Source organism: Macrosteles quadrilineatus, unplaced genomic scaffold (assembly GCF_028750875.1).
Source record: "Macrosteles quadrilineatus isolate MER2022 unplaced genomic scaffold, UCM_ALF_1.0 Scaffold_7__1_contigs__length_78375512, whole genome shotgun sequence".
In the NCBI taxonomy this organism is placed as follows: Eukaryota; Metazoa; Arthropoda; class Insecta; order Hemiptera; family Cicadellidae; genus Macrosteles; species Macrosteles quadrilineatus.
In genome coordinates, this window is record NW_026542600.1 from 58,097,681 (window position 1) to 58,113,318 (window position 15,638).

The following is a 15,638-nucleotide window of genomic DNA, read 5'->3' on the forward strand; positions in this document are numbered from 1 at the left end:
CTATCAGTGGTACAACTCTACAATGCTGATGAAGCAAGGCTCTCTTGGATAGGGGTGATTGGAATCTAGAATGTTGGGTACTTCCAAAACTCCGTAAACTTCACCAGAAAATATGTTTTAAACCGCAAACTAGTAATTGGAATATGTCCCTACGGCTCGTCCTCAGTTTTTGGGTACCGTTAATCATATTTTGAAAGTTATAGGCTGAAGTCATTTAAATTTATTCATCGTACAATAGCTTGACTTAAGATTGCCTGCATGTTGAATGCAGGTAAATGACTCTTCAACCCAGGTCAAGTTGGGCTATCTTGGATTAAAGGGCTAGATCGTACTCTTTAAACTTTACAATAAATACTTTCTAACCGCAAACATTTCTCTACAGTGTTAACGGCTTGAATCGGATGGGCTTAGGTAATTTCCGATTATTCGACGTTACGACGTGGACGTAGAATATACAGGAAATTCAATCTAGGGAGGTTAACTGTACTGACACTTTTGTTTAAATTTTTCAAGCATACTGTTAGCAGCCAAATAACTAGTTATTTACCTACATCCTGAATGTGAAAGATAAGTAGTGTCTACATTAAAATCCTGATTAATTTGAGCCTACGTGATACTCCCGAGCCCTTCTTGTCATTTGTATAACCGTAGTGTGTTGGTATCCAGTTCCAATAGGCCTATAGGTGACATTTCTCTTTCTTCTTTGTGTGTAAGTTGCCAAGTATCTACAGTTGAATTTTGTTCACTTTGAGCCTCATGCCAAGTGTCAATAACTCAACTATAGTGTCTTGATCTCCACTTACTGGCTTTTCTCTGATTGCAGGGACATGATAGGGAGGTGAGCTTTCCTTTGCCCTTCGTTTAGCTTCTCATCCACTTATGCTTGTTGATAGTCTACGCTTTTGCACCCTTTGTATTTTTACTTCTTGCACTTTGCTTTAAAAAAACTTAAGGTTCCGCTCTATCACCAGATAAGCATATCAAGCTCATCAAGAAAAATATACATAGTTATGCTACATACGTGAACGCTAGTCGAGGGGATAACAAGTTTCTGAGGTTTTGATCAAAACAACGATTCTTTGTTCAAAGCCCATTGCTGGCGATGGTGAGATAATTTTGTCTAAAAACGATTTCGGACATTGTTTATCACTGATTAGTCAAACAGGATCTTTAGGCGTTTCGGGGATTGCATTCTAAATTCGTAATCTAGTGGGTAGAACCTTGACAATTAGAACACTAACCAACAGCGCTGGGAAACACGATAGCGGAAAGAAAAATGTTTAGGCATTTTCATAGGTCCCTTCTCACCTGAATGTTGGGTTAAAATTCACACCTTGAAACTTTAAACTATTTGTTCAATTTTCAGTGATGGAAAATAAACGGAACAATCCTTTAAACAATTTATCAATGATACCATATACAGTAATTTATTATCGTCATTAGACTAGGCTTTATGCATATTTTCTGGTAGGGAGGGATTTATGGTAAAATTAATTAGCAATACCATAATTGTTAGAGTGCATATCTTGTGCTGAGAAACTCGGACTGGCTTTTAAAGTGTAAAAAAGTAAAACCGTATAATGAGCCTTAATTGGCGTGACCACTCATGCACAAGTTAGAACGGAGCCTTAAGCTAAGATTTAATTGAGCTACCCGTGTTAAAAAATCCACCACATGAGGTTTTCTTAACTAAATAATTACTTAGTGTATCCTTGGCAAAATTAGAATTCTAGATTTTAATCGCCGGCGAATGATACTCAAAATTTAATATTTCACCAACACCTGCAGCTTTATATCAAAAATTTATATTATATGTTTTTAGTTAAATGTGCGTGCAACATATGGTTTTGCGATTAAAATACCGCTGCTGGTGGACACGAAATTTTCTTAGGCAAGTTTTTGTCAACCTATGTAATTTTATAATTTGTACACTCTCTATCAGTGTATTTTGATTGCACATGTTTATTTTTTATCACATGCATACAAATATTAATCACCCCACCATAAAGTTAGAATGGATTTAATTATTTATCTAATGAGTTTAGTTTTGCGTAAAATAAATAAAAAAAACTCAAATTTATGAATTTTATTATTTTATATTTTTAATAATACTTTGCACCTCTTAAGGTTGAACTAATTTGTGTAATTTCTAACGAAAATTTTTACTTACTTTGGTGACTAAGGAAAAATACACTCCATTATGATCATTTTACCTGATTGGATTACTAAGCTGAAGGTAAATCACGATATGCTGTAGTCTTCTAATCTTAACAACCTATCATATTGGCAAGCGTTACTGACGTCTCTTAAAATTTTAAGTTAGCTAACAATGATTAACTTGCATAAAATAAGAAAGTATAAAAATATATGTACAATAGTTCGTAAACATTCAATGGGGAATACTGTAAGTCGTATTTGCTTGTAATACAAGTTTAAATATGTTAAAATAATTAAACAAAACACTAAATTCTAAAGTAATAAGACAAGATAAAATTTTCTAAACAATCAGGTATATTAATATATGTATTGTAGCATTTGAATTGATATAAAAATATCATAGGTGATATTAAAATTATATTAATTTATGTACTTGAATGAATTTAACAGTTGACTGAATACATAATAATATATTATTTATTTATAGCTTTATTTTATAGACATTTTGCATCGTTTCAAAGTGTTTTCTAAACAAAGTTAGCTAGGTGACAGTTATGTGTACATACAAGTACATAGTGTTATTGTACACTGTACAGTTTCTCGACTGCTACGTTTATGGCGTTTCAACAAGATGATTATTATGTTTATAGAATATACATCAACTTATGGAGTTATTTTGAGAAGTTTACCTAATACAGATTATAAGTAGTGGGATTTTGAAGTGTAGGCCCATTCAATTGCCCTAACTAAACCCTAACACATGGTTATACACGCAACAAGCTAAAGTTAGTGACGACGAAAATGAAAGGTATTAGGTAAACAAAAATATCACAAACGTGGTTTATTGGAAAGTGACTGATGTGAGGACGTAGTAGACGCTATTTGCGGTAGACCCTTTGACACTTATATGTAGTGACAAGGCTCCATCCCCCCCCCCCTCTTCACACAACACACACATACACACACGCAGCTTTCATCTTTCGTATTCTTTTTTTTATGTTCTAATCAGGATTATTTTTGGATTAAGTGTTAATGTTTAGTATAACATAATTTAATTTGCTGTATGCAAAGTGTTGTAAAAATTGTCTTTGGCACTTAGTGAATTAACAATTTAGTTTTTAGTGAAAAGAACCTCATTTAAATAGGAGAAATGCCTTAAATAAAAGTCTAGAGGTTTCCACTAAATATGATTGTTTAATTTAACATACTTTTAAAAGTAATTACAATTAATTGTTTAGAGCAATAAAAATGAACCACTTTTGTTGGAAAAGCCTAAAAGAATGTCTCTTTGTTTATTTATCCTCTTAGTAACAAAATTAAATCAAATTCATTAAAAACATCTGTCAGCTGATAGATCTTTCAGCTCACTTCAGGAGCCCCCTGCGAAGACTGGAAGTCCATGGAGTTTCAGGAGGGTTCCGAAAAGTCACAAAGAAACAAAAAAAAGTAAAATAAAAAAAATAACAGCAAGGATAGCACAATTTTTATCAAACTGAAATTAGATTCTTGAATCACACTTTTCTTCCGGACTTTGACGTATACGACTTTTAAAAATCCACATCTTTTGAAGTTTGAGATACAGTTGAGGGCTTAACTTAACTTCATAATTCTGAAGGACATAGGCCGGTTTAACTCTCTCTATACTAACTTTAACGTTAGAACTATTAGAAGTATTGTGATAGTTTTACTGTCTTTCTTGATCACTGGATGAGGTCCGGTGTATGGATGTTGTAAAGATTTTCTCAAAGCATCCACTCTCAGAAAAACGTGCGAACATGTGTCCAAATCAATAAAAAATTAACCACTTTTGTTGGAAAAGCCTAAAAGAATGTCTCTTTGTTTATCTATCCTCTTAGTAACCAAATTAAATAAAATTCATTCAAAACATCTGTCAGCTGTCAGCTCAGATCTATCTGCTGAATAAAAGTTTATTGGTTTTGGTATCAAAATATACAAGAATGATTTAGCTTTGTTTTGTGAGGTATCTTTTAAAGATAATGATTCTTTAGTAAATTGACAAAGTTAAATTAAACTTAATTTAATTTCCTATATACAACGTGTTTCAGAGTATTTCACGTCTTAGTCAGCTTATGAAGTAACTTACAGGCCTGATTTGGTACCAAAATATACTAAAATCCTTTTGATTTTGTTTCTTAGGTTTCTTCCAAAGAGAATAATTATTTGGTTCGGAGTGAGAGTTACTTCAAATGTGTTCTATATACATAAAATGTTTGAAAATTTTCTTTACAAGTTTGACAGCTTAATGTAGAAGAGTGACTACATAACTTTCAAAAAGGGTTTTGGTACTATAGAACTTCGAGATTTTCATCATGTAACTATCATAGTCCAATATTTCTTTTAACTGATGACACGCTATGGTTCTTTAATCAATATTCATTTAGTGAGAGGCGGTATAAGCAATTGGGCTATAATCGTTTGTAAGGGCCATAGTTTCTTGACAGACCAAATCAACTTTAAAGGGCCTAACGTTGAATTCTATATGGTCCATGTATCTTAGGGACGAGCTATATAAAATCACCTGTTGTTTCTTGATCAAGAAACCTTTTTTGAGACTTGTTTAACATCATCCATTATAGCCACTTTGACCTGTATAACTTTGGGGAAAACAAAAATGTTCCGAAAATCATGCCTTTAAATGAAATTTCATTGTATGTAAACCACCAATCTTTGTAAAAGTTTGCTGTTATGAAGCTGTACAGTCCTTTATGAAACACGCTGTACTATGTAGTATAAGAAGTACGACTGTATTGACTACACAATAAAGACTGGGAATCGGTGACACACTACGCGATACGAATACTCCCAGCCTACGGTACACGAGTACAAGAACTACTCTTCTTATTGCATAACACTACTCTTAACCTTCAATTTAAAATGAATATATGTATAATTTGTTTAAAAATAATCTATCCAAGTTCTAAATTAACTTATATTTTACATTTATTATTTTATTGAAATAGTTAAAAATAAAAGATTATGTATAAAATTGCTTATTACATAACCGAATCGCTACTATTTTTAATCCCAGGTGATTGTGGAAGCGTAATAAACAGTTTAAAAATACACTTTACTATAAAACCACCGACAAAACCGTAAATGCAATTAGGTGTTAATTAGTTATCTACCAGCTTCTGCTGCCTGTGGTATTAAAAGCTTGTTGGCATATTTTCGAGTGGTTTCGCAGAATTATTGAGATTCCATTAATTGAATGGACGCGTACAGGCGTAAACAATAATACTTGCGGTTAACTGTCCAAATGAAAACCTTCGATTAATTTGTTTCATGGCTTAATTGACATTCCGCATCAACTCTAAAAAGTTATTTCAATGTCGTTTCACTTTCGATTTTGATTTTGGAAGTTTTTTTTTATTTACTTTGGCTTAATGTTCCCTTATGTAACTTATGCAGATGTTCTGCCTGTTTGGGGATCTGGAAACAAGCGTACCTCGTTTATGTTTAAAATTTACGTTTTATATTTATACTTTTTCTAAAGACAATCTTTTAAGGAATCATTCCGTCAGCCGCTATGTCGACTCTTTCTTCACTATATATCCTTTAGACCATTTCCGTTGTACATCACTCGATATTTAATACCAACACTAACTGCAGTATATACTCCTTACGCACATCTTACAGCTTGAAAATCCTTATCCATTAAACTTTATTGTTTCAACATTATCATTTATACAATTGAATAAAACTTTTCAAAAAACTTCCTCAACAGCTTAAAGCTGAAGACTGGCTTACTCAGGTTTAGGAAATAACTTAAGAACATATTAGTTGAACATGATATAGAGTTCGTGATTTCTCCGCTGACATTTGGTTAGTAATTCCTTTGAGATCCAACCAAAAAGTCAAATTGTTTTAGTTAGTGGTCTTTCGTATTGCCTTAATCGAGAGATGTTCACATCACTATTGCAACGTGACTTTTCCAATGTATGTTATGATAACTTTTGACTTGTCCTTAATCAAAAGTGTACAACAACGCTTCAGTATACAAAATTATTTGTTTTTGATGCTCTAAAAAACTATTTCGAAAGAAATTGCAAAATTTAATGTTTTAGGAAACAAAATGGGGAAACCCAAAATTTTTTCTCCATTAAACCCCGTTCCCATGGTATGCTGGTTCGCAAACTAGTTCGAATAAGCGTAGGCTTACACGTTTGTCCCAAATTTGATCCACATAAAATCAGATGTCTTTTGCTTGAGTTATATTGAAAATGTTCAAAAATCGGTAGCATGCTATTTCCTCTTTGGTAAATGTTCCAAAACTATCCATATAACCAAATACATTACGTCAGTTATTTAAACAAACATGTAGTTTTCTCAACATACTATAATTGATTACGTATAAAAAATTTGATGTTGGAATTTTATACACATTTTGTGAATTTTCGTCTGCAAACTAAACAGAATTTACTTCATTGTTGCCATTTGAATTTCTAACTGAAGAGATCCGTTTCATTTTGAGTCCCTGTTGTTATTTTTTTGCAGTATAACAAACCAACAACTTTCTTCTAGCAACTACGTAGTATCAACAAATTTATCCGTACAATGGAGTTTTCTGTTGTCATCATGTATTTGTTATAGGTTAATAAATGTTGTACTTTTATTAACGATGAAAATATTAGATATATTTAAAATATGTTTAAAGTAAGTTTGCTTATTACTTATTTACTGTATATTCTGGGATTTTCTGTGAAATCGTTGATTGCTTTTGCTTCCTTTGACAAATTAAATTTCTGCTTTTGGGATATTCTTATTGGGTCAGGTTATACAGCACTTAGGAGACATAAAATACAAATATTGGAATTTAAAAAAATCTACATTTAAATATTTGTTTTACCTGGATATTCAATTGATTTACAATCTAAAACATGCTCTACAGGGAATAGCTGTTATTTGGTAGTAAACGCACTTGGAGTAAGGTAACTTGTTACTTGGCCTGGACTTTTCCGGAATTATAGTTTTTCCATGGGAGAATTCGTTAAAAATAAAAGGGGTCCTAATGGAGGAGTAATTTACGTAACGTGAGTGGTGCTGTGGTAGCTGTGAAGGGGAGGAGGGGTGTATAAAGGCGCCAAATGATCAGTGGGCTAATGATACAAAGGTCTTACCGTCCATTAGCTTAGCGAGAAAACTGTTCTCTTCAAGTCATTGTTGAAGCTGCTCATTTCAAGGAACCAGCTGATTTAAAATATATTAGAAAATATATAGTTTTTTTAATGTCCATGAAATTAAGATGAAAATATAAAAAAATATTTTGAGGCAAAATGGTAAAAAAAATGGTTTATTTAACTTTTTAGCTTGAAAACGTTGTTTAAACTACTAGTTTTGATAAGCCTTGCTTGATTTTAAAATGATTAGAGGGTGTATGGATTTTTTTAATTATTCAAGGTATATAAATTAAATAAATTATGTCCAAACTATTTTTTTATTTTAAACGATTTTTATTGTAATCTTATAATATCCTTATTTAGTTCACTAATTATATAGTACAATTAGTTAATTAGCCATGACGGTTTTATGACTTTTGAGGAAAATTTTTCAATTTCTCTTAACTCAACACAAAACTACTGCAAAATTACATATGTAAACAGAAAGAATCTTAGTGCAAGAAGTGAAGGATAAGTTAGGGCAAGTACTTTTATTTCATCGATCTATAGCAGATCAGAGAGCCAAGTAGATCGGTGATTTCCGTCTTAATGACCTTTCTCATTTATTATTTTAAATTAAAAGAATCTCAAAAGAAATTGGTTTAAATAGCAAATTATATTACACAAAACTCAGTTGTTACTTCAATGTTAAACAATTTTATTCATGCTAAAATGTGATCAAAACTGGCTTACAGTGCAAAACAGTTGGAGGATACCGGTACATAAACTAAGATTTACCGCTAAATGTGTAAATGAATTAATTTGTATTTGAATGAGGTAAATCTGTATTTCTAGAGAAGCGAAAAATATTATTAGTTGATTAAATTGGTGCTTTAAGCTTGTTCTTTTACATGACCTAAACACAATGTTGTGATTGTGGCAGTAAGTGCCCGTAAAATCCCCAACGCAAATTCCACAGCACATTGCGGTTAGGCGTGAAGTGTCCAGCGCCGTGTAGCAAAAATGTTTGTTGCAATTCCGCTTCTGTTTTGGGCCTTGCTAATTTTATTGTTTCAAATATTTTACCATTCCAGTAATTAAAAATTCTTCAATGCACCAAATGTTTTTGGAAATACGATTTAAAACGACCCTGATAAACCGACGAATGCGTGTTTGTCATTGTGTTTATTGCAATTGTATTTGATATTTACAAACGTGTACATTCAAATGTATATGCGTTCATGCGTATTAAATTATTTGATTAATCTCTTGGAACTTACGTGTATAATATGGAATGTTAATGAGCTGGTTTGTTTCGTAAATTATAGATCTCGCCGAACATCACGTTTAAAACAATTGCCAGCCACTATGGAAATGATTCCGAGCAATATTGCACTGTATTTTTTATTCTACATATCATTATCAGTAGCATGTAAACTATTCCAGGCAATACTTAGTAATGTAAATTTTATAAAATTAATTTCTGTTTAACCCTAACAACTTTCATTGCTGTTGATTGGTTTCGTAGCTGACCACAGGGTGTTGAGTATTAGGCACCCGTACCTTATACCTAGATCATTTGAGTCGCTCCCCTAAACTAGTAGATTAGTCCCTTTATTACATTAAACATGATTTCAAAAATTCAATATTTTGTAAAAGTCCTCGTAAGAACAGGTTTTTTTCACTTGCACAATCCAAATTGAAAGTATTTAAAGAATCGTTCGTTGGGTAGAAGGTTCGCAGAAATGAGGCGATTGTAGGTGTTTGCCTGGGGCACGTTTGCACAGTAACGTGCAATGCACGTTACTACTCCACATCCACAATTTCATTCACCCGCAGTAGAGGGGGTATCCAGGGGATCCGAGGGCCGGGCAGGCGGGCACGGGTCGATGCCGTTGGGGTGGCGGTGGGGGTGCGTGAATGGTCGGTAAGGTGGGGGATAGTCTGGGTGTAGCCTAGCGCCTAGCCCTGCACCGCGGCCGCCGTCGCTGTACCATTGTAGCAGTTAGCACTAGCTAGCAGTGTAGCACTGACAGTAGCAGTAGCACGGTCTTCAGCTACACCGCTACCGTAGTGTCTCTCGTGTACATCTGCCAACATCTCGGCCACACGATACACGCTGGAGATCAAACAGACCGACACGCGCAGGTAACGAATTGCCCGACAGTATACACCAGTTTTCACTGTTGCAGGTTAATTCGATTTGTACGTTTAACTGTGTGACTATAAATTAGCTGTTTGCTCGATAAAGTGTTATAATATTGCAGCATTTAGTACGTTTTGTGTGATTTTAGTTTGGTAGAGAAACGTCTTCACATTTTGCTATGGATATTGGATCGTTGCACAAACCTGTTTGTGCGGTTTTATTAATAATATTAGTAATAACCCGAAATTATATGTAATATTACAAATCAACGCAATAACTCATACATTTACTGTGCATCTCCAATATCGCCCAAATATTTAGCAACAGATTTGCGTTACCAATCCACTCTCTCATGCCCCCTCCTTGTATGATCTCGCCTTACGTGTGTCTAAGAGGTAGTTTGTCTTTGCCAAGATTTCTTATTTTGTCGATTACCGGATGATTTCTGTCGGCGTAGGCTGGGCTGGATCGATCAGAGACGGCCGCGCCATGCACCCTACTAATGCTGTGCTGGGTCCGCCACAGCCAGATGTTTACACCCCCTCCCCCCTCCCACCCCCACTAGAGCGAGCGTCGCGATGTTGCCGCTTCTACCGCCTCCGACGCCGCGCCGCGGCCACAATGTTATGTCACTTCCCCATTGAAACCGCCAAACACTTGGAATGTCTCAAGTCTGCACTTTATGTCCGTTTTCCTTTTGTCTGAGGTAACTAATCCCAGGGTTTATTGAGGTTTGGAGCTCTAACAAATGAAATGAATAAATCAACTACTTACTGAATAACTATTGAATTAGTCACAGATTCGTGAATAATGGACTTTCTACATAACGGGTATCAGATAAGCGAGTGCTTTATAGATAAGAACGCGGGATTTATCTCCTCAGTCTACCTTGGTCTATGCTTAGGGCTCAGAACAGCAATATGTGAGGGCTATTGATACCGATACAGAGAAACCTTGATAACAACTCACTGAATAACAGGGGGGCGGGTTATGGTTATAGTACTTAAATACATTTAAAAGTGTTGTCAAAAAAGTTTTTCAAAAACAGAAACATTAATAAAAATTCCTTTATGGCAAGTCTAATTGTATCATCCTCTTAATAGATTTTCTATTCCACAACAGACTATCCATTGTAATATACTGATCTATAAAGTTAATCTTACAGCTACCGCTAATCTTCAGGAATTGTTAGGCTTTTTCAAAAGAGTTCAAACTAAAATGATTGTTTTAAATTTATTTAGTGTATATTTTTTGTCCAGTAAAAATATATTGGACAAAAGACATAAAAATGCATGTTAATAACTACAGTATCATGAAATGGGAATTTCTTATTTGCACTTGTTGTAATAATTAATTGATTATACAAAACTTATTTTAAACCAAAATTTCACTACAGATTAAAGAGTAGACTGCGTGCGTATTAACAGTACAGTATACAAATATATTGTTACCTCCACGAGTGTGTGAATGATATTCGTGTTTTGTTCATCTTATTAAAACGATAAAAAGAAATGCCTTTCGACTACCAGACTAAATATTTGGATAAACTTATCTATTTACCTGCTTTAAATAAACATAGCAAAGTCCATAAAAACAGGTTATCGTTTGTAATTGGTTTGCGAGTAACGCTGTAAAATATTCTTTACGAGGGATTGATACATACATGCATGTTGTCATCTTAAAATATATCAATTTTGTTTCTACGAGTGTCTTGCTTAATTTGGTCTATTAATTTAAAAATATATTTCTTCCCTCGTAAATTCGATATTCACCAATGTTATGGTGTTTGAGTGGCTATACCAAAATGATAAAACCTATAAAGAAATGTCAACGTTATCATCATTAGATAAGGAAAGGTTTGATAAATTAGTAGACTCCTTTAAGCATTTCTAGTTTTAACTGGATTTCTTTTGTTTTGTTAAATAGTTTATTTTAACAAGGATATATTTTTTAATTCCATCAAATATAAATTACGTAAATACTTTGCTTTATTCCATACATAGTTTCTTTTATGTCACTTTATGTTTCTAGCTCTGCTGCAGGACACATGTTGTTCAGCGTTTGTTGTTTTGGTATACTAAAATTTGGGACTTTGTAGTCCAAGTAATCCTGAATACATATATTCCATCTGGTCTTCTTATTCCCTATTATTTGCGTTTATACGAGAAATGCTGTACTATTCTGATCTACTATCACTCAAGTGGGAAAGTTGAGCATTCATTTTTGATAGTAGGAAAGTTTATGATTCACTAAATTAAGTTCTAAATGTTATTATATACAATGGGTATTTTATGTTTAAAATGTTTAACAGCTCTAAGAAAAATTTATAAACGCAAAGTTTTAAAAAGCAATTTAAATTATTTTTTAACTACAAAATATTTTATTTAGGTATTATTTTTCTTTTGCAGCAAAATTGGTAATATTACAAACTATACTGCATGTTTCTTTTTGTTTGTCCATTGGCAAGAACTTGAAATATATCACAGTATAGAATAAGAAAACTGCAATAACAAAGGTTACTACAAACATTATTTGATACAGCAGACCTGCAGAGTAAGTGAAAAGGTAACAAATAATTATTAGTTGTGTGGTTTGAAATATTTTAACTTAGCCTCAAAAATTTGAATCGAACGAACATGGCTTTGGCCACTCACACAACCCCCTGGGTAACGAATTCCTCACCAATGACTGTTTCGAATATTCAATTTTAAAACAATTTCACGCAGTCATACATTTTAAAACAAATTACTTCCTCTAAAGACTATTTACCCATAAACTACTGCTATAGCTGTTACTGCGATTCCACGCGTTACCTCGTATTGAGGTCGTATCTTGGAAAGTATGGGGATGGATTGAGGAGGGGGTGTGGAAGAGGGATGGGGGTCTCCCACCGTCGCACCACCCACGCCTGGGACTCCCGGGTCCGGGATATAGGGGACTCGGGTGTCCTGGTTCCAGCCACAGCTTACAGCGAACCAGGGCAGCGAAAACCTCGTCGATTATCTTGTGTAGATTAATTATTAACGGAATACTAAGCACTTTGGCCAATGAACATTCAATCAAAATAATAACAAGATAAAATACAAAATTTGTAAAATTAATTAAAAATAATTATGTTGGTAACAAAGTACAAATTGAGTTGACAACACGCATATCCCGGAAGAGATAGGGAAATAAATACGTTTTACGACATTTCATATGTGGGCAGTATTCTTGATTTCAGGTATTCATGGTCTTTGCATGAACCCGGAACTTGGAGTCGTGAGAGTCCTAATCGAACTTTACTATTGTGAGAGGCTGAGTTTAATTGAGGCAACAGTCGAGGAAAATTTTGATATTCCTGGGTAGAAGCATAGCCTTGTAATTGATGGGAATTTTCATTGGCTTTTGGATACTGAAGCAGACATAGACATCCCATCTGTGACACAAACCAGCTGTATCCAATCCAAATAGACCATAGTTGAACCACGGTGTGGGCCTGACGATGACCAGTATTTATTGTTTTCCTATAAACTCAAAAAATAAATTACAGTAAATGAGAAATCTTTATTTATTTAGAGTCGCATGACCCTTTCTTACACCTAACAAGTAGTACATAGCTCCAGCACGATAGTTTAAACAATATAAGCTAATAAATTAACCATTCAACAAAAGAAAATTACGTACACTACGTATACACTTTTCAAAAACGAGGTAATGCTAATTAAGAGGTTTTAGAGCCAATAAGTAACTAACAGAGTGTTCCACTGTAAACGTTATATTTTCTCCCTTGTTCTAGTTAATTCTCTATACTGTATAAGGAATAAGCTATTACTAGTAGGTCTATTTTTAGCTATTTTTAGTAGGTCTTATGAAAAGAACATGGAAATTTAAAATGTACAGTTTTATTGAATTTCTTCTATAAACGATCAGCGTACAAAAACCTATCAGTAGGATTGTGTTTTAGCTCTACAAAATGATTTGGAAAATAAATCGATAAATTTCATTTTTTTAAGGCCAAAATGAAGTATATAAATTTTAACGGATGGTGTTTTTGGCCTATGTGGCCTCAAAACGAAAAAGTAAATCCGTCCCGAGGCTAAGTCTTACCACGTATAGCTTATTTAATATATGGGAAATTCTCTAAAACCATGATGGCACTGTCTGGTAGGCCTATCACTACAATATACTAAAAAATATATAAGTCGTGACGAAATAATTTTTAACAATAAGTTTATTTTATTCAAAAATAAGTTCTTTTGACTAGTTCTAAAAATCATTGTTGTGCCCCGTAATGGCATAAAATGGGCAATATGTACTCGTAAAATTAGAACAGTAGGTGCTAATCAACGGGTTTTTATATACAACAGTGCAATACATTACAATGCGTAACAACGACATAAAACATTAATAGCTTATCTAATTGGTTACTTACTGAATATGACAGTGGAACATCTAAAAAAGTGTTCAGTTTTGTCGGAAAACACTCTTAACAGAAAGATAAAGGCTGTATATATTTTATTGCAGAAATACGTTATTTTCCTATTTCTCGTGCCCTACTTGTTGGTTATGGTTTGTATTGTTGATTTGGCGATATAAAACTTGAAAGCACAAAAAATACGTCAAATAACACTTATAATAATATATTTACACTTATACTGTTTACATATAAGACTGTAAATACAAATAAAAGATGGCAAATGGTGATCGATTTCGATTGGACACCCCAATCATCATGACCCAATAGGAAAATGTAAAACCAATAATAAAAATGACATAAAATGATATAATGATATAAAACTAATAAGTAGCAAAACATTTGGTAACGTGGATACGTTGAGCAATTTCTTTAAGTCATATTTTTAACCAGGTAGTTTTGCAATCAGGTTTGGATCCATTTTGTAATATACATTATAAGTTGTACTGTATTATATTTTCTCAATTGGAATATTACAAATACAAAATAGAAATATTCAAACTAAAATTGGAAATTTGCAGTTGTAACCTTTCTCAAATTGTTAATTTCCCAGCAGACTCAAGCTACGAGAACTAACCGGTTTATTGTTTATCACTTTACTTAACGATAATACAAACAAGATTACTCAAGGTATATGGGACGGGTTCTTGCCTTCATTATCACACGGAGATGGTGCAGAAGCTCTTATCTGGGTTAACCATTTATGGCTAATATTATTTTGGGTATTTTTACTCTGGTATTTATCATTAGAAATGTTTTCCCCATTTTTGTAGAACGGCAACAAGTTCAAGTTAGGGTCTTGTAACAATCTAATGTCGACCTTTTTGTAAATCTGCCCATGCTGTATGCACCTTGTATGTGTCTAGGTCCCGACCCAGTTGTAGTATACTGAATTACAGACAGGTTTCAGTAACAGATTGTATCAGAGTAGACTACTACAGTAACATAGTAGGCCTACTAGAGTAGTGAAGCAGTGTAGGGCAGACGGAGATGGCTCAGCGCCGGCCGCGTCTCCTACGCTCTGAATCGTGTTAAATATAGATTCCCACGAGCCGGGATGATTCACAGTAAACGGACATTATTTGAACATTCCGCTGGCTGCATCTTCAGCATTTCACGTCGTTGTCCCTGCTGAGGCGACTTGGTATCAGATACAGTATGCGGATATGTCCCGTTCTATTCCCGGGTCAATCGATTAAGTGCTCAGACTAAAAATGTTTGTTCTTTTTTAACATTCTAGGTCAAGATGTCCCAGATAATTCACTGCGCGTTGATATTTACCTTTAGATTGAATCAAGAAGTTTATTCACTATTAAATAATACAAGATTACTATAGGCTTCATCAGTTATACATTCAAAGACTGTACCAAGATAATAATAATAATAAAGTAAAATCAATATAAATTGAAAGTAATAAAAACAAAATAAATAAACAAGATAATAAAAACAGTTACAACAACTACTACTACAAGACATACAAATACAGATAGTCAATAAAGGACCCAACACTTAGTTTACACTATATATCACACACTAAAATCCTTTATTTATCTGCGCAAGGATTCGTCGCGCATTTAAGAGGAGGTCACATTCTAAGCGGCCGACCTATATATAGTAAGCCAATCATGAATCTTATTTTTGAATTATTTCAAATCTAACAACTTAAATTATTCTAGAATTTTGTTTTAAAAAATGTATTCGTTGATATTTGTGACTCTTTGCATACTTTTCTAGTCTTGGGATTGGTAATTTTTTTTTTAAT

At 33.6% G+C, this 15,638-nt stretch overlaps 1 protein-coding gene across 1 annotated transcript in view; it reads left to right on the top strand.

Moving 5' to 3' along the window:
- Positions 1-823: 823 nt before the first annotated feature.
- LOC128999026 (ELAV-like protein 4) overlaps positions 824-15,638 on the top strand; it is a 50,983-nt gene continuing 36,168 nt past the window's right edge. The window contains exon 1 of the mRNA XM_054425383.1: positions 824-838. Coding sequence (XP_054281358.1) covers positions 828-838 — 11 coding nt within the window. The 5' untranslated portion in view covers positions 824-827. The remainder of the gene's footprint in view (positions 839-15,638) is intronic.